The following is a 20164-nucleotide window of genomic DNA, read 5'->3' as shown; positions in this document are numbered from 1 at the left end:
TTCAACTCTGGGTTTAGCTCACTGTCCATCTGCAGTGTTTGTCAAAGACGGTTCACTCTATGAGAGGCCCATCCAAATGAATGACACAATCTGGGCAATATTCATTCTCCTTCCCCTTGGCTTCTTCCTTGAATAATTGCTAGGTTGATCTTGTCTCATCCTTGTTCTGCTATTAGCTTGTCCAAAAATATTCCTGATGAAAACATGAAAACAAGTTTTTCAGATAATTGTCAATAGCAGACCATGTCTTTGTAGTCATACTTTAAACCCCACTGTTGACAGGTTGGAGAGGGATAGCCTCTAGCTGTGATTTCATTGGTATAGAAGTCTCCTCCTAGAGAAATCCCCTTTACCAATGCAGATCTGCAACTGTTCTATAAATTGTCTAAGAGAGTTGCTTGAGGACAATGAGGTGTTAAGTGACATGACCAGGTTGTATATACCAAGTATGTGTCACAGGCAGGACTTGAAACAAGGTCTTCCTGATCTCAGTTCCAGCTCTCTGGGCCACATTGTCTCTCATATCACAGATTGATTATAACAGACTTTGGCCTCAATAAAACAAAATGCCATCAGGACCAGTGACAATGGCCTATATACCCTAATTCTTATAGCTCTAGGACTCCCAGGTTTGTATGGGGTGTTTAGAAGGACTAGCACCTCTGGTGTGAGGGCTATCTGAGTCTTTTTCATCCACCTTTGGTGTCCACCTGATTTACCTAACTCTCACCTGTGGCTCCAAAAACCTGTAGTATCCTTAGCAGCCACACCCTGGTAAAAACATCTAGGCAGATGGACTAAACCAAGTTGAAGGTAACCCAATATTCCTCAAACCTGCTGGTGAGTTGGGGGGATGTCTACCCCAAGCATGTGAAGACTTTCCATAGTAGAACAGGTGAATGAGAATAATGTGTTCGAACGGCCATGAAGGCAGCTGAAGCATGTGCTAGGGAGTACTCAGAACATGATCCGACATCAAAGATACCAAGGTCATCCACAGTATCCCAGATCTTTACTAATCATCTTAAATTTTGTTTTGCCATTGGACTTCAATGACTCAGGAAGAGATAGTGAGGCTGACAACCTGTGCAACTTTATCTCACTTAAATACAATTTACACACAAGTCAAGGTATCACCTGTGATATCATTGGTCCTCTTTGAAAATGAAGAGCAAACAATAACAAGACTCCCAATTTGGAACCCCCAAGGTCCTGATTCATATTACTCTTGTCTATGGTCCACTATCCCAGGCCAACCACTCCAACAATATTTCTCTATGTCCCTTTGCCATATTTTCTCCAATTGCTTTGCTACCATGTGTGGCTCCCTCCTCATTCCCCTGCTTTCCAGTTCTGTAACCAGATTAAGTTAATATGGCCATTGCTTCTGGGAAGAGTATGTTGATCTACTCTCCTATTTTTCTACTCATCATTGTGTAGCTTTATTCACCAAAATTCACTTCTCTGGTTACCAATTCCCTATATGTGTCTCCTAAGATTTGAAAACAAGCACTTTGAGGTGAGTGACTACCTTTACTTTTGTTTTTTCATTCCCAGCTTGGCATATATATTAAATGTTTTTTTATTCATCTACTCTATTCCAATAACAAATGTTTAATAAGTGGACGTTAAGTTCTTACAAGTTTCCTTGACAGATGCAACCAGAAAGATAACTTTGTTTAACAGTCTAGATATCAATAACAAGCAAGACATAAAATAAGGAGACCAGTCCTTACCAAAGGTATTTACCAATATCTTAGAGGTGTCCAACTTGATGCAGACCACAAGTTAGTAGCAAAGCTCTAAATTACAGCTTGAACCAAATTAAAATGCAATTGGAAACTAACTAACTAAATATACAGTACAATATAGGTAATACTTTGTGGTGTTCTAAATCAATATTCAGCCACAATAATTTGTTTCTATTGGAGTTTGACAGTCACTGTCCTAGAGGACATAAAGTTCACATTCAGATGGAAGATGGATTGATGAGTTTCTCAAGATGTTCCTTTTTGCAGGTGGTGTTATGATGATTGCATCCAGCCCTGGAACATGGCAGGGCTCCCTCAGGGGAGTTTGTGGAAGTTCACATGAAATCAGTTAGTTGCCTTAGATCTCTGTATTCTTAGAATTACCCAAGGCTACTTATCTGAAAGGAGTTTGGAAAAGTGGCATTAGTAGGAGTCTTGCAACTGCAACAATTGATGGAGACTTAATGACTTTCCAAAAGAAGGATTTCACCAAAGCTTGAAATGGTTTACTCAGTGATTTTTCTTTTTCTTGCCAAACTCTGCTTACTTATGTTGCTTCCTTGTCTTAATAATTGGAAGAATGTTCAACAATAAATGTTTTCTATTTAGGTAAATAATTTCAAAACCACATTGTCAATATGGCCTAATTTCTTTAAAACTTCAGTTGTATATATTCATGAAATAATTAACTGCTTATCTAATTGAATCTCTTTTTAAATTAAATATATCTGAATGAATATTTGGCTAGAAACATACTTTAAAATGTCTGATTTTCCTCTTTATTCATACCTTTATCTTCAGTAAAAAAGCTAAAAAGTTTGACTCCTTATTTCTTAGATTCTGGGTTCTGAAGTATCCCATATTCAATTCATTTTCATTCAATATTTGTTAGAGGTTACTACATAAACTATGCTAGGTGCTGGGGATTCAATGATGAGAGAGAGTAGTGAGGAGAGGGGGAGGGATAAGAAAAGGGAGAAAGAGAGGAAGTGGCAGAGGGAGAGAGAGAGAGAGAGGGAGAGACAGAGACCCACCCCTTAACTTTATCTTATAACAAAATAATTAGGATTCAACATGTATACAAGGTAGACTCCCATTAAGAGAAAATAAGACAAAGTTCTATAAGAAAATTTGGGGAGAAAGTAATCACATTCAGGAGGAAGTCTGCAAGTTTCATGGAGAATGTGGCACCTTAATTGTATCTTGAAAAAAGAAAAATATTTAAACAGGTAGAGTTGTGGAGGAGCATATTCAAAGCATGTTGTGAATATACAGAACCAAGAAAATGTCATATAGGTATTTTTAAATCTAATTAATAGTACAATTTAGCCAGAAATTAAGAGTGCATGAATAGAATAATGTTTTATAAGACTGAAAAGGTCAATTTGGTGGTATACAACATAAGCATTTTTTAAAATTACATGGAACTCAGATGTCCTATCTGTCTCTCACCTTGGGTTTTATTCACAAAACCACTTTGTTTCCTTTACACATTCTTTTGATAAGTGATCCTTTCTCATTTTAGACTCAGGATTATCCTTAGCATCAGAAATGTAGAATACAAACTTCCAGAGAGCAAGAATTGGTTAGTTTTTTTTGTCTTTGAGTGCCCAGTGCCTAGCATAGGTCCTGACACAAACTAGGGAAACATAGACAAAAACAAATACATGAATGCATAAATACTGCACTTGGTATTTAATGTTAAGCTAAGGAGTTTGTATTTTGTCCTATAGGAAAACAATATAGATAAATGCATTACAAGGCTTATTTTTGGTAGCTGCATGGAAGATGAATTTGAAAGAGGAGATAGTGGAGGTAAAGAGGTCAGTTTGGAGGCTATTAAAATAGCCTCCTTTCTTTGTGACATATTTGAGAGATATTAAGGAGAAAAAATCAATAAAATTTGGTAGCTTATTTGAAATTGAAAGTAGCAGTTGAGAGAGAAAGAAAAATAAAAAATAACCTCAACATTTTGAGCTCCGACCACTATTAGTTCCATTAAGAGGAATAAAGTTTTAGAAAAGTTCCTATTTTATATGCAGGTTATAATGCTGGGGGGTTTTTATCTTTCTGAAACCTAAAGTAAATGCTTTTACATGCCTTATTACTCTGGAACTTAGAATGGTGTATGTGGATTCCAAAAAGAAAAAAAAATTGGCCAATGCAGTTGAGATGGGGTAAGGTTGAGTATTGGATTATAATGAGAGCCTGCCATTCCCAGTGTTCTATTCTGTTGAGGACTCCTTGTTTTCTCAGTTTGAAGAGGAGTGGAAATCTGTTCCAACCCATTTGAAACGTATATTTTGCTGCAATAATTGCAGATAATGACATTTCTTTGTGAGCATCCAGGCAACTCAGTACAGTACAAAGATCTGGATTTAGTACAGCACACTTACACTCAACAAACACTAAGCAACAAGATTTTTTAAAAAGAGTCTAAAAATAAGCCTTGTTTTTCATGTGGTAAAGAAAGTAGATTGAGAGGATCTGGTACAGAAATCCAGTTGTAACAAAGAAGTTTCCTCGACAATATAATGTTTTTTTATTTAATTCAAATATCTATTATGATTAAAAACATTTTAATGATTGTTGAAATTCCCATTTGAAGCTCATATTTAGTCATTGTTCGAATTTTTTCCATTTTTCTTTTATTTCTGTAAGTATGCAGGTAAATGGGAATATAACTTTAAGGTAAGTGATCTTAAACCAGCTGACAATTAAATCTTAGTTAATTTCACTTATGTGTAGACTTGTAGTCTAGAAGACTATAGACCTAGGAAAGCTTTACCTTTCTACATTTTTATTCATAGTAGTCGTGGTTGTGACCTGTTGTGGAATCTGTTATTGGAGAGAATACTGACAACTCAATGATGAATTTTAATGCCTATTTGTGGATGAAAATTCCAATTAGATTTTTCAGCACACCTTTTTTCTTCTACTGAATATGCCAATTATCCTGTTGGAGGAATGTGATTAAGTGTGTGAAATAAAAATTTTACTATAATAATCTATATTTTACATGTTTTGTCATGCAACTAAAGAGCAGAGAAGAAAACAGGATTTGCTATTAATTTAAGTAGCTCCGGCCAGTCCTATTCTTTCTCTGACCAACAATATATGCAATCACTGAGCCAATTGCTTTTTACTTTAATGCTTTTATTAGACTATCTCAATCACTAATTCCTGTGCAAGTGATATAAATCAGCAATGCAATAATTTTAATGAAGTGTCCATCTCCTCAATGAAATAACCAAAAATACCCTTTTTAACTTTTAAAGATGTATTTCTGATTACATTGACATGACCTAATTCTATCCAACTAGAATATTTTAAATCACAAAATTGTCTTCTTTATCACACTTTCAAGTGGCTTCAGTGGTATCCTAAACTTTGATATTTTGGGGAAAACAGACTTTTGCATGCATATTTTTAAGCAACAAAATAGAAAAGCATATAAAAATATGCTTTTTGACAAATGATTAGCTACTTCTAATGTACCTTACACATCAATATATTTGGTATCGATGTCTCATTATTTTTTAATTACTATGGAAAGGTTTGTGATTTTGTCAGTGTGGGAACTCTCTCCTCCAACACAAATTGCCACCTCATCTATGATCATGTAGATAAATACTAGGGAGTTGCCTAAGGTATGTGGAGGTTAAATTACTTGACCAGGTCATAACCTTAATAAGTGTCAGAATTGGGATTTGAATCAAGATTACCCTAACCCCAAAAGAAAAATGTTATCTATAATTTTGCATTAACCTCATTTGGGTCCCTGCATTAGTGAACAAGATTTTATATTTACTTATTACACTTACTCTGTAGCAAGAATAGTGCAAAGTACCAGGAATTTTTTTTTAAAGCAAAAGTATAGCCCTTGCCTTCATGGAACTCACTTTCTAATGGTGGAAACAAGATTAAATATGTATGTGTGTATGTACATATCTGTTTATGCATATATCTGTGTATATGTATATATGTGTATGCAATATAGGTTTATATGTGTACATATATACCCACAAATGTATATGTGTCTTGTAACAAGACATACATAGAGTAAATGGAACTGTCACAGACTGGTTATATAATATACTGTTCTCAGTTAACATCTGCTGATTTTATATTGAATTGTAGCAGCTATTTAGTCAATTTCCCACAGGGAAGGAGCCTCAACAGTTTTAACAAATAGCTTCAAGAACTTTTTTCAGGCCCTTAGTGACTCAGATCCACAGCCATACGTAACTGCCAGCAAAAGCCCTTGGTTCAGGTTAAATGTCTTTTGATCTACTTTGCTTCTGACAACCCCCACTCCCTGAACACAAGCTATGTTGAATTGATGTGACTACAAGTCAAAGTATTAATCAATACAAATTGTAAAAATCATAATAAACATTTCCTTTCTCTTTTAAAGTTTTTCATAGTAGAGGTGGAGTCAGGATGGCAGAATAGAGACAGGAACTCACCTGATCTCTCCAAAATTATCCTCCAATTACACATTAAAAGGAATTTTAGAGAGACAGAGGCAACAAGAAATTGGGGTTAAATAATTTTCTAGATGGTGACAACTTAGGAAGTCAATAGGAAAGGGCAGTCTCAGCAGGATGAAGTTTGGGCATAGAGTACAGTGAAGGCTATACCAAAACAGTATCAGCAGGCCTTGGGGCAGTGGCTGCAACAGCAGCAATTTGGGGAGCTTTCAGCCCACATATAGTAAAGGAGTTGAATAACTGATAAGAAAGAGATCACAGAAGATCATTTGGTGGTACTGGGTTCAGGACATTGTTGCATTTCTCAAATGCAGTTCTGAATGAACTCAGAGCTCAAATTTCTCAAATTTCTCAAATGCAGTTCAAGGGTGAAGAGAATTGATTACAAGGGAAGAAGGTATCCTGGTGACAGTAACAGGGTGGAGAAGAGCACTTGTGGTTGCTCAAAAGAGAGTAGGGATCCTAGACTCATTGCAGGAAAGCAGTGAACCTGATTAGTTTCAGGGCCAAGAGGAGGGTGCTAGCAGCTACAGTGGAACAAGATCTCTTCCTGAGCAAACACAAGAGTAAAGGCCAAGAGAGCAGTGACCACAATGATCATACCACCTCAGAAGCACCAAAAATGTACAGACCCTTAAAACTAGCTCTGAAAACAGCAACATAAAAACCTAAAGCTTGGGAGAGTGGTCCCCTCCATGCCAGGAAGAGAGCCTAACTTTAACATAAAGTTCAAAGTCAATACATTGATTGGAAAAATGAGCAAATAACAACAAAAAGAAGCTGACCATAAAAAAACTACTCTGGTGAAAGGGAAGATCAAAAGACAAACTCAGAAGAGGAAAACAATGTCAAAACAACTACATTCAAAGCCTCAAAGAAAAACATGAATTGGATGCAAGTATAACAAGAATTTTTGGAAGAGCTCAAAAAGGATTTTAAAAATCAAATCAGAGAGGTGGAGGAAAATTGGGAAAAGAAATGAAAGTAATAGAAGAAAATTGTGAAACAAGAGTCAACAGCTTGGTAAAAGAGGCAAAAAATATGAAGAAAATAAACTCTAAACAACAAAGTTTACCTAATGGTAAAAGAAGGCACAAAAATCCACTGAAGGGAACTACTTAGAAAGCAGAATTGGTCAAATAAATAAGAGGCACACAGTTAACTGAAGAAAAGAAATCTTTAAAAAGAGTTGGTCAAATGGAAAAAGAAGTACAAAATCTCACTGAAGAAAATAATTTCTTAAAAATTAGAATTGTCAAGTAGAAGTTAATGACTCCAGAAGATACCAAAAAAAAGTCAAAAGAATGAAAAAAGTAGGAGAAAATGTTAAACATTTCATGGAAAAGGACAACTGACCTGGAAAAAGACTGAGGGGAGAGAATTTAAGAATTACTGAAAGACATAGTCAAAAAAATGAACTTTGACATCACATTTCAAGAAAATATAAAGGAAAACTACTCTGAAATCCTAGAACAAGAAGGTAAAATAGAAATCAAAAGAATCCACTGATCACTTTCTTAAAGTGATCCCAAAATAGAAACTCCCTGGAATACTATGGTCAAATGTCTAAGCTTCCAGGTCAAAAAGAAAATATTGCAAGTACCCAAAAACAAATAATTCAAATATCATGGAGTCGCAGTCTGGATCACACAAGATTTAGCAGCTTCCACATTGAAGAAGCAGGGGTCTTAGAATATGATATTCAGGAAAGCAAAGTAGGTAGGAGTATATCTAAGAATAATCTACCCAGCAAAACTGGGTATAATCCTTCAAGGGAAAATGGATATTTACTGAAACAGAGTACTTTTGAGCACTCTTCATGAAAAGGTCAGAGTTGAATAAAAAAATTGGCTTTCAAATACAAGAATCAAGAGCAACATAAAAAGGTAAACATAAACGAGAAATAATAAAGGATTCAATAAGGCTAAAATATTTACATTTGTATATGGAAAGATGATACTTTTAATTTTTAGGGAGATGTAACTCATAAGAAGTTTTTCACTAATATGGCAGTTAGAAGGAGTATACATAGATAAAGAGCATGGGTCTGAGTTGTTTATGATGGGATGGGTTAAAAAAAAATTAAGAGGTGATAAAGAACTAGAAAAGTTATAACAGAATGCACCTGGTAGGAAAAAAGGTCAAGAATATCAAGGTAATCAACAGGGTAAAATGTGAAGGAAGGTGGCCTAGCAATACCAGATTTCAAAGTGTATTACAAACTGGTAATCATCAAAATAATCTGCTATTAGCTAAGAAATAGAATGGTGGATCAGTGAAAGACAATTGGACACATAATATATAGTAGTAAATGACCATAGTAATCTAGTGTGTGATAAAACCTGAAGATCTAAGCTTTTGGGACAAGAACTTACCATTTGATTAAGATTTCTGGGATAATTGGAAAGCAGTTTGGCAGAAACTAGGTATATACCAAAATCTCACACTGTATACCAAGATAAGGTCAAAATGGGTACATGATTTAGACATAATGGATGATATCATAAACAAATTTGAGGAGCATGGGAAATTATACATATCAGATCTATGGATACAGGGAGAATTTATGATCAAAGAAAAGATAGAGAGCACTATGGGATGTAAAATGGGTAATTTTGATATTAAATTAAAAAAATTCAGAAAAACAAAACCTATGCAGCAAAGATTTGGAAGAAATCAGGACACTGGGTAGGTGGGGGAGATTTATACCAAGTTTCTCTGATAAAAGCCTTGTTTATCAAATATATAAAGAAATGAGTGAAATTTGTAACAATACAAGTCATCCTCTAATGGATAGGTGGTCAAAGGGTATGAACAGGCAATTTTCAGAAGAAAACATCAAAGCTGTCTATAATCATATGATAAAAATTAAAACAGCTATGAGGTACCACCTCACATCTATCATTTGGCTAGCATGACAGAAAAGGAAAATGACAAATGTTGGAGGTGATATGGGAAAATTGGGACACTATTGCACTGTTGGTGGAGTTGTGAACCAATCCAACCATTCTGGAGAACAATTAGGAAATATTTTTAAAGGGTTAGAAAACTATGCATAGTCTTTGAACCAGAAATAGCGCTACTAGGCCTGTCTCCCAAAGGGACCAAAGAAAAATAAAAATGACCTTTATTTACAAAAGATATTTGTAACAACTCTTTTGTGGTGGCAAAGAATTGCAAACTGAGAGGATGCCCATCAATTAGGGAATGGCTGAATGAGTGATAGTACATGATAGTGAAGGAATATTATTGTGCTGTAAGAAATGATGAGCAGGATTCTTTCAGAAAAAATTGGAAAAGACTTACATAAACTGATGCAAAGTGAAGTGAGCAGAATGCGAAGAACATTGTACACAGTAACAGCAATATTGTATGATGATCAACAGTGAATTAGCTCTTCTGAACATTGTAATGATCCAAGACATTATCCACCTCCAGAGAAAGAGAGTCTGAATGCAAGTTAAAACATACATTTTTTAAATGTTCTTTATTTTTCCTGGGGTATTTTGGTATACTTTTTTGCAACATGGTTAATATGGAAATATATTTTACAGAACTTCACATGTATTATCTGTACCAAATTGTTTGCCTTCTCAGAGAATTGAGTAAGTGGGGAGGGAAAGAAAGAATCTGGAACTTAATTAAAAAAATACATGTCAAAATTTACATGTAATTCAGAAGAATAAAATAAGAGGAAAAATGAAGTTTTTCAAAGCACTTTTCTCATATATCAATGAATTAGCTAATTCAGGTATTATTTTCCTCATTTTACAGATAAGGAAACTGAGACCAAGTTTTTAAATGATATGACTTACGTTATGTAACTATTAAGTATTGGAACTGGATTTAAGTCAAATCCCATGACTAAAGTCCTATGTTTTATCTGATATGTCCATCTTGGAACCAAATTATTCTTTTTATGCCAGGAAAATAACATTTCCATAAGTATTTTCAAAAATCACATAAAATAAAATATTTAATGATACCAGGGATCCTGTTATTAAAGTGATATTCACTGAGGAAAAGTATATTTTAAGGAAAAAGGTATATACTAAAATTAATAAAATAAATATGACACAATCAATAATTATAAATAGATGATTCTTGTATACTGGATAATTTATTCTACCTTGACATGAGAAAATTGAAGCAGTCAAAATATGTAATTTAGAAAATACTAGAAATACTTTTAATGGCTTTGTGTAGGGGTGGAGAACCTGCAGCCTTGAGGCCATATGGGGCCCTCTAGGTCCTCAAGTATGTCCTGCATTTGGATTCAGTCAAAGGACTGCACTTGAGGGCCTAGAGAGCTCCATGTTGCCTCAAGGCCGCAGGTTCAACACCCATGGTTTGACCTTTAAATGCACATAGTACAATAACAACACAATAATATTTTCAGAAAATATTTACAAAGAGCCTTAATATTTCTTAAGTGTTTTATGCACCTCATCTTATTTGGTCCTCACAACAAGCCTTTATAGTGAATGTTACCATAATACACAGCATGTCTTCTTCTTTGTTCCAAATTATTATGTGATATATGCTTATACTATTATTGACAATGAAATATCATTATATTTGTTCTTAAGTACTCATATTGTTTGTGCTATATACAATACCATATAAATAAATTTTAGACTTGTGGTTGCTTATGTAAGATTTATTTGTAAAGTGCTAAGCATGTAAAGATGACATGCAACATGGGACAGATAATTGACAATCACATAAGGATGTGGATCATAAGTTGTCTTTCCTAATTGCCATGACCTAATTATCTCCCAATAAAAACTCAGCTCCTAGAAAGCAGGAGCTATTTCCATTTCATATTCATATCTCTAGCACCTCATATAGTGTTTTCCTTACAATAGGTCCATAATGACAATATGTTGATCTGATTGATAGTAATAGAGAATGATTCCTCAGGCACTATAATCTGTAATATCATGAGTTCTGAACTGGAAATCTCTTTAAATTTTCAGGTAGAAATTAAAGCATTCACACTGGTCTCCTAATGTCCATATATACATTATATCAACAATAGCAATGAGAAGTAGATGGGATATATAGAGCTAGAGAACCAATGTTCAGATATCTTCTTTGCCACTTACTACCTGTGTGATCTTGGATAAATCTCCCAAGCCCCTCTGGGCCTCATTTCATCATCAGTAAAATGAGAGATTGGATTATATGAACTCCAAATACCTTTCTAGTTTTGAGTCTATACTCCTATTATTCTTAGATTAGTAAAAACTGTGGCTCAAAAGCAATCATTGAGACATTTATGTGTCACAGCACAAAAATATTCTTTTAACCATTGTATGAAGAGATGTGTAGTTGACACTAGCCTCAGATTCATCCTTGCTTTTTCCCAGGCAGTCTGTCTCTTTAAAAGGTATTTATGAGCTAGTTTCTCCCCTTGTTTGTGCACAAATAGATTGCTCAGTGTTGAATACAGTAAGAAAAGTAGTTTTGTTGCCTCCAGGTGAACTGAATCAGTCTATTGCGGTCAGAGCAAGTGTCTGCCAGTAATTACCCTCTTGAGAAAGCCTTGGATAGGAGAAAGAATTGCACTATTTAGACGCCAACCTCATTACAATTCTAGGAAAAAGTAAGCCTTTGCTTTTACCGGAAGGAATACACTCTAGTGTACATCTGTTGGCTCTTCAGGAATAACCTACTTCAACGTTTACTTTGTAGTAGCAGTAAAGATGCCAATGGACTTTATTATCCAGTCATTATGCAGCTAAAGCCTTCCTCCAGAGGCTTCTCCCACTTAAAGAATTATACCCTGATGCCTCATTTAAGATGAGGAGAGAAAGTCATTTTCTCAACTTCTGAAACTTTTACTAGCATTGATAAACATTGAATGACTTTTTATGATCACTGATTAGTACACTTAGTTTTTGTTTCCATTTGCTAGAAAAAAAAGATTAAAACTAAAAAGTTACTTTTAAAAATGTGATTTTTCTTCTATATGTTTGTGTTATTAATCAAGTTTTTCATTTCAATTTTTATGTATTTGGTATCATATAGACACAACTTAAAATGCACAAACATTGTGAATCTTTTAGATACAACTTAAATTTTATTACATAAAGAAAATGGCTATGTACAGTCTTGCCTGTCCTATGATAGTTTAGCACCTTGTTTCCCCCTGTACCAATCTTGGCTCTGTAGCTCTAGGTATGAACCTTTACATATCAACATTGTCTTTCCTAAACTATGTGAAGAAACATTGAATAAAGAATTCCTGTAGATAGCCTTCACTCAAAAAGAATTTGTTAAATAGTTACTAGATGCAAGAGAATTTGTAGTAAGTGAATAAAAACCATCCAGATGTCCAAAAAGTATAATTTCCCATTCAACAAATTCTATCCAATCCCATGTTTTGTTATTGTGTATTTTTCACTTAGAATCAAAGATCCAATCAATTTAAGATAATGAAATCATGACTTTTTTTCTTGCTCTCATCCCAGTTAAGTGGCATTTTTTGTTGGCTAAAATTGCCTAGTATAGGAATTCACATGCCAAGAATAGGCAGACTCCCCCAGAGGAGATCTTTGTAAATGGAATTTGAAAGTTGAGGAGTGTAAAGGACTTTAGAGATTATGTATCCCAATGTCTCAACTGCGGTAGTGAATAGAGTGCTGGGTCTGGAGTCAGTAAGACCTGAATTTAAATCTTGCCTCAGACACTTACTAGCTGTGTGGGCAAATCATTTAACCCTTTTTGCCTCAGTTTCCTCATAGGTAAAATGAGCTGTAGAAGGAAATTACAAACCACTCCAGTATATTTGCCAAGAAAACCCCAAATGAGGTCACAAAAAGTCAGGCAACTGAACAACAAATCCCAATGTCCCCTATTGTACAGGTGGAGAAGCTGTGGTTTAGAAAGGGTAGGAGAGCTAGTAAGTTGTGAGGCAAATTTGAGAATCCAGGTTTTCTATGCAGTCCACTAGACTAGATATGTCTAGCCAAGGGCTGCACTGTGGCCTGCAACACACCCAAATGTGACCTACTGGATTAAAATGTAATTGGGAAATATTTACAAAACAAATAAAAATATATGATCAGTGTTAACATGTGGTTTTCTACATCAGTATGCACCTGCAGGAATCAATTTTGTAATGTTCAGTAGTTCCTGTTTCCATTTAATTTTGACACCACTACACTAGGCTATTCAGCTATGTCAATACAAAAATTGTACTAGAGACAAAAAAGACCTCAGGGGACAACTTTGGTTTCCATAGCAAAGCAATCATTTTGATGCTCTTCCAACAAAACCATTCATTTGACTTTGAATTCATTTTTTTTTGTCATGGATATTGGTACAACTCTATCCTGTAGCATTGCAGATCATAACTTTCTATGGCCTTTTTATCAAGATGAAAGATTGTGTAGTGTGGAGAATGTCAGCCTAAAAATGAAGAAGACATGGGTTCAGTGACTGCTTCTGACATATACTACCTGTGTGACCATTGATAAGCAGTTTCACTTCTCATCATGTTTGGCAACTTTCTAAGACTATAAGTACTGATCTGCACTAATAATGAAAGTTTCTTCATCTGGGAGTTCCCATAGTAACAAAATCACAACCTCCCCCACCTCAATGGAAAGAGAGATGAGAGAGAGAGAGAGAGAAAGAGCTATAAAGTTGGATATTTACACATACTCAATCATATTTGGCTACTAGGTACTGTTACTATTGAAATTGAGTAATCCTTTTTTGCTCATAAATACATAGCTGTGATTAATATTAAAAATGTATTCCATTTTGTCCAGTAAAAGTATTACATGTGAAGGTGGAGTCAATATGGCACAGAGAAACCAGGAAGTTGCCTGAGCTCTCCCCAGTTTCCCTCAGAAACAATATTAAATCAAGCCTCTAAATACATTCTGAAGTGACAGAAGCCTCAAAAAAAAAATGGAGTGAAACAATTTTCCAGCTAAAGATAACTAGGAAGAACTTCAGGAAAGACCTGTCTTACTTGGGTAAAAGGGGAGTTAAGTCCAGTGCAGATGGCATGCTGGCAAGCCAGCTGAAGGCTCTTAGCCACAGCATAGATCAACAACCAAAACCACTCAGTCCTGGCTCATCAGGCTAGTACAAGAGCAGCTTAACTATGAGGCCTCCAGTCCCAGAGCAGAAGGCAAATTCCCAGCCCCAGAACCCAAGGCACAATATGTGCAACTAGGCAGACTACCCCAGAGTAGTGGGCCAGCTGACAGCCCCAGAAGTCTCAGTGGGGAAAGACAGTGACCAGATCCTTGCCCCCACCACCAGCACAAGAAGCATGGGACAGTGCCCCCTATGTCTCAGGAGCAGAGCTCAACTTTTTAAAATGAGCAAAATTCCAAAAAGATCCCTGGACATAGAAAGCTACTATGGTGACAGGGAAAATCAAAATACAAACTCAGAAAGGATCAGCAATGCCAAAATACCTACATGTGAAGCCTCAAAAGGGAATATAAATTGGCCTTAAGCCAAAAAGTCCTCTTGGAAGAGCTCAAAAAGGATTTTTAAGATCAAGAAAAAAATGGGAAAAGAAATAAGAGTTACACAAGAGAATTATGACAAAAAAAGTCAACAGTTGGAAAAGGAAGCAAAATAAATTGACTGAAGAAAGCAACTCCTTAAAAAAATAGAATTGGAAAACTGGGAAAAACATCCACTGAAGACAACTCCATTAAAAGTAGAATTGGTCAAATGGAAAAGGAAGTACAAAATCTAGCTGAAGAAAATAATTTCTTAAAAATTAGAATTAAGCACGTGGAAGGTAATGATTCTATGAGATATCAAGAATCTGTCAAACAAAATCTAAAGGATAAAAAAATAGAAGAAAATGTAAAATACCTCACTGGAAAAATAACTGACCTGGAAAATAGATCCAGAAGAGATTATTTAAGAATTATTGGACTACCTGAAAGCCATGATAAAAAAAAAGATCTTGGACAGAATCTTTCAAGAAATTATGAAGGAAAACTGCCCTGAACACCCTAGAAACAGAGAGTAAAAGAGTCATTGAAAGAATCCACTGAACTCTTCCAAAATGAGATTACAAAATGAAAACTCCAAGGAATATTGTAGCCAGATCCCAGAATTATCAGGACAAGGAGAAAATACTGCTGCAGTCAGAAAGAAACAATTCAAGTATCAAGGAGCCACAGTCAGGATTACATAGGACTTAGCAGCTTCTACATTACAAATCAGAAGGCTTGGAATATGATATTCCATAAAGCAAAGGAGCTTGGATTGCAACCCCAAATCATCTACCAATGCAAAATTGAGCATAATCTTTCAGGGAAGAAGATGGACATTCAACAAAAAAGGGGACTTCTTAGCTGTCTTGATGAAAAGACCAGAGCTGAAAAGAAAATCTGATCTTCAAACACAAGACTCAAGAGAAGAGTTAAAAGGTAAACAGGAAAGAAAAATAAAACATGTTATTTAATAAAATTAAACTGTTTATATCTCAACATGGGATGATGATACTTCTAACTCTTGATACAAAGGTGGAGGATGTGAGTACAAGTTGACTGTGATGTGATGATACAAAAATAAAGGGTAAAAAAGATTGTACTGAAAGAAGAGGAAAGTGGGCAGAAAAGGATAAATTACATTATGTTAAGAAGTGCAAAAGACCTATTACAGTAGAAGGAAAAAAGAGAGGAGGTTAGCATCCTTTGAACCTTAATCTCATTAGATTTGGATCAAAGAGGGAATAGCATACATACTCAGCTGGGTATAGAAATTTATCTTACCCTACAGGGAAGTAGGAAGAGAAAGGAGAAAGGAAAGTTGAGGGCTGAAAGAAGGGAGGACAGATTGAAGGTGATGGTGGTCAGAAACAAAACACTGGTGAGGTGGGACAGAGTGAAAGGAGAGAGAAAAGTATAAATGGGGGGGTGGAAATAGGATGGAAGGAAATACACAGTTAGTAATGATAACTCTGAATGTGAATGGGATGAGCTCTCCCATAAAGAGGAAGCAGATAGCAGAGTTGATTAAAAACCATAATCCTACAATATGTTGTTTATAAGAAACACATTTGAAGCAGAGAGATACACACAGAGTAAAGGAAAAAGTCTGAAGCAGAATATGTTACTCTTCAGCTGAAGTTGAAAAAAAAAACAGGGATAGCAATCCTGTTCTCAGACAAAGCAAAAGAGAAAATAGATCTGATTGAAAGAGATAAAGAAGGAAACTATATTGTGCAAAAAAGGTAACATAGACAAAGAAGTAATATCAATACTAAATATATATGCACCAAGTGGTATAGCATCCAAATTCTTAAGAGGAGAAGTTAAGTTAAAGGACTTAAAGGAAGAAATAGACAGTGGGGGACCTCAACCTCCCTCTCTCAGAACTAAATAAATCTAACCACAAAAAACAAGAAAAAAGTTAAGGAGGTGAATAGAATTTAAAACAAGTTAGATACAATAGACCTCTGTAGAAAATTGAATAGGGAGGAAAAGGAAAATATCTTTTGTCCAGTGATACCTTGTACCTACAAAAAATTTGACCATGTATTAGCTAAGAAACCTCACAATCAGATGCATAGAGGCAGAAATAATATAAGCATCATTTTCAGATCATGATGCAATAAAAATTACATGTAATAAAGGACCAAGGAAAGATAGACTAAAAATTAATTGGAAACTAAATATAAAATCCTAAAGAATCAGTGGGTCAAACAACAAATCATAGAAGCAATCATTATTTTTATCAAAGAGAAAAACAATAATGAGACAACATACTAAAACTTATAGGATGCAACCAAAGCAGTTCTTAGGGGAAATTTTATATGTCTAAATGTTTACATTGATTAAATAGAGAAAGAGGAAATCAATGAATTGGTCATGCAACTAAAAAAGCTAGAAAGAAATCAATTAAATACCAAATTAGAAATTCTTGAAATCAAAAGAGAAATTAATAAAATTGAAATTTAAAAAAAACTGTTAAACTAATAAATAAAACTAAGAGCTAGTTTTATGAAAAAGCAATAAAATAGATAAATCTTTGGTTAATTTGATTTAAAAAAAGAAAGAAGAAAAATCAGATTATCAGTATCAAAAAAAAAAGGATGAATTCATACCAATGAAGAGAAATTTAAAGCAATAATTAGGAACTACTTTGCCCAGCTTTATGCCAATAAATCTGAATACCTTAGTGAAATGGATGAATATTTATAAAATATATAAATTGTACAGATTAACCAAAAAAGAAAAAAAATACTTAGCCTCATTTTAGAAATAAAAAATTGAACAAGCCAACAATGAACTCCCTAAGAAAAAATCTCCATGGCCAGATGAATTTACAAGTCAATTCTACCAAACATTTAAAGAATAATTAATTTCAATACTATATATACTATTTGGGAAAATAGGCAAAGAAGGAGTCCTACAAAATTCTTTTTATGATACAAATATGATGCTTTTACCTAAAGGAGGAAAAGCCAAAACAGAGAATAAAATTAGAGACCAATTTCCCTAATAAATATTGATAATGGATAATGGATAATGGAAATAAAATATTACCAAAGAGATTATGGCAATTTATCATTAAGATAATACACTATGACCAGATGAGATTTATACCAGGAATGCAGGGCAGGTTCAATATTAGGAAAACTACTAGCATAATTGATCATATCAATAAAAAACTAAAAGAAATCATGTAATTATCTTAATAGATGCATAAAAAAGCTTTGAAAAAATTCAGCACCCATTGCTATTAAAAATACTAGCAAGCATTGGAATAAAAGGAGTTTTCCTTAAAATTATAAGTAGTATCTATCTAAAATCAGCAGAAAGCATTATATGTAATGGGGATAAGCTAGAAACCTTCCCATTAAAATCATGGGTGAAACAAAAATACCCATTATCAGCACTGTTATTCAATATTGTACTAGAAATGTTAGCTTTAGCAATAAGAGAAGAAACAGAAATTGAAGGAATTAGAAAAGGCAATAAGGAAACAAAACTATCACTCTTTGCAGATGACATAATGGTATTCTTAGAGAATCAACTAAAAAACTACTTGACATAATTAATAACTTTAACAATGTTGCAGGATATAAAATTAGCTCATGTAAATCATTGGCATTTCTACGTATTACTAACAAAGTCCAGAAGCAAGAGATAGAAAGGGAAATTCCATTTAAAATAACTGCACCTAATATAAAATATTTGAGAGTCTACCTGTCAAGACAAACTCGGGAACTCTATGAACACAATTACAAAACACACTTTTCACACAAATAAAGTCAGATCTAAATAATTGAAAAATATCAATTGCTCATGGGTAGGCAGAGCTAATATAATAAAAATGGCAATTCTGCCTGAATTAACGAACTTATTCAGTGCCTTACCACTCAAACTACCAAAAAATATTTTATAGAGCTAGAAAAAAATAATAAAATTCATCTGGAAGAACAAAAGGTCAAGAATATCAAAGGAATTAATGAAAAAATGCAAAGAAAGGTGGTTTAGCTATCCCAGACCTAAAACTATATTAGAAAGTGGCAATCATCAAATCTGTTTGTTACTGGCTGAGAAACAGAGTGATGGATCAGTGGAACAGGTTGAGTACACAAGACACAGTTGTAAGTGGCCATATTAATCTAATTTTGATACCTGAAGACTCCAGTTTCTGGGATAAGAACTCGCTATTTGGAAAAAATTGCTGGGAAAGCTGGAAAATAGCATGGCAAAAAGTAGGCATAGATCAGCATTCTATACCAAGGTAAGGTTGAAATGGGTGCATGATTTAGACATAAAGAGTGATACTATAAGCAAATTAGGAAAGCAAGAAACAGTTTACCTGTCAGATCTATGGAGAAGGAAAGAAACTATGACCAAATGAGAACTAGAAAACATTATGAAATGCAAAATAGATCATTATGATTACATTAGATTAAAAAATGTGCAAACAAAACCAATGCAACCATGATTAGAAGAAAAGCAGAAAGCTGGGAAACAGTTTTACAAGCAGTATTTCTGACAAAGGCCTCCTTTCTCAAATATATAGAGAACTGTGTTACAATTATAAAAATACAAGTCATTCCCCAGTTGATAAATGGTCAAAGGATTTGAACAGGCAGTTTTCAGATGAAGAAATTAAAGCTATCTATCCTCATATTTAAAAAAATGCCCTAAACCACAATTGATTATAGAGAAATGCATAGTTTTATAGTCCTTTGGGCATAGTTCCAAATTGCTCTCCAAAATGATTGGATCAGTTCACAACTCCACCAACAATGCATTAATGTTCCAATTTCCCCACATCTTTTCCAATATTATCATTTTACATTTTGTCATATTAGCCAATCTGAGAACCCAAAATCTTACAAAAATGAATGTGCAAAACTATCTTGTAATTGAAAAAATAAAATATTATCAAGTGAAAAAATACATGTTTTCATAGGATTTTTGTTACTGTTTTTAAACTTTATTTTATCATCATTCATTCTTTCTTCCTTTTATCATTTAGACCCACACAATGCTTCACATAATTACCCAGGGTTGTCTCACAGTGAGCAAACTAACTGATGGCTCCCAAAGTACCACAGTGGAAATGTGTAATGGTAGTCCTTTGCAAATGTGGATGCTAAGAAACTATACAGTATTGGAAGTTTTGAGGAAAGTTTTTTACAGCCCTCTTGATTACAAGCTCTAGCAATCATGAGAGGTTAGTATTGTAGGCTACATTAAATGATGTATAATTTAAAGTTTTGACTTTATGTTATGCAATTCCTCAAAACTTGAGGTTAGAGGAAAATCTTTATTTTGAGATATTTTCTGACAGTATTTTTTCTTGTACCTCTTAGATTTCCATTGACTTAGCAGTAGTAGTTTATTCTCTGGTGATTTAACTTCAGTAATAAAAATTATTTACCTGTTTTATTATTTATCTATAATT

At 34.3% G+C, this 20164-nt stretch overlaps 1 protein-coding gene across 1 annotated transcript in view; it reads left to right on the top strand.

Moving 5' to 3' along the window:
- Positions 1 to 19921, top strand: part of LOC114045873 (polypeptide N-acetylgalactosaminyltransferase 13) — an 816024-nt gene extending 796103 nt beyond the window's left edge. The window contains exon 12 of the mRNA XM_027866047.1: positions 19766 to 19921. Coding sequence (XP_027721848.1) covers positions 19766 to 19921 — 156 coding nt within the window. The remainder of the gene's footprint in view (positions 1 to 19765) is intronic.
- The last annotated feature ends 243 nt before the right edge of the window (positions 19922 to 20164 follow it).

The sequence above is a fragment of the Vombatus ursinus genome, unplaced genomic scaffold (assembly GCF_900497805.2).
Source record: "Vombatus ursinus unplaced genomic scaffold, bare-nosed wombat genome assembly UNPS02014779.1, whole genome shotgun sequence".
NCBI classification, from domain to species: Eukaryota; Metazoa; Chordata; class Mammalia; order Diprotodontia; family Vombatidae; genus Vombatus; species Vombatus ursinus.
The sequence above is the reverse complement of the archived record's forward strand: the minus strand, read 5'-3'. Positions and strand labels throughout refer to the sequence as shown.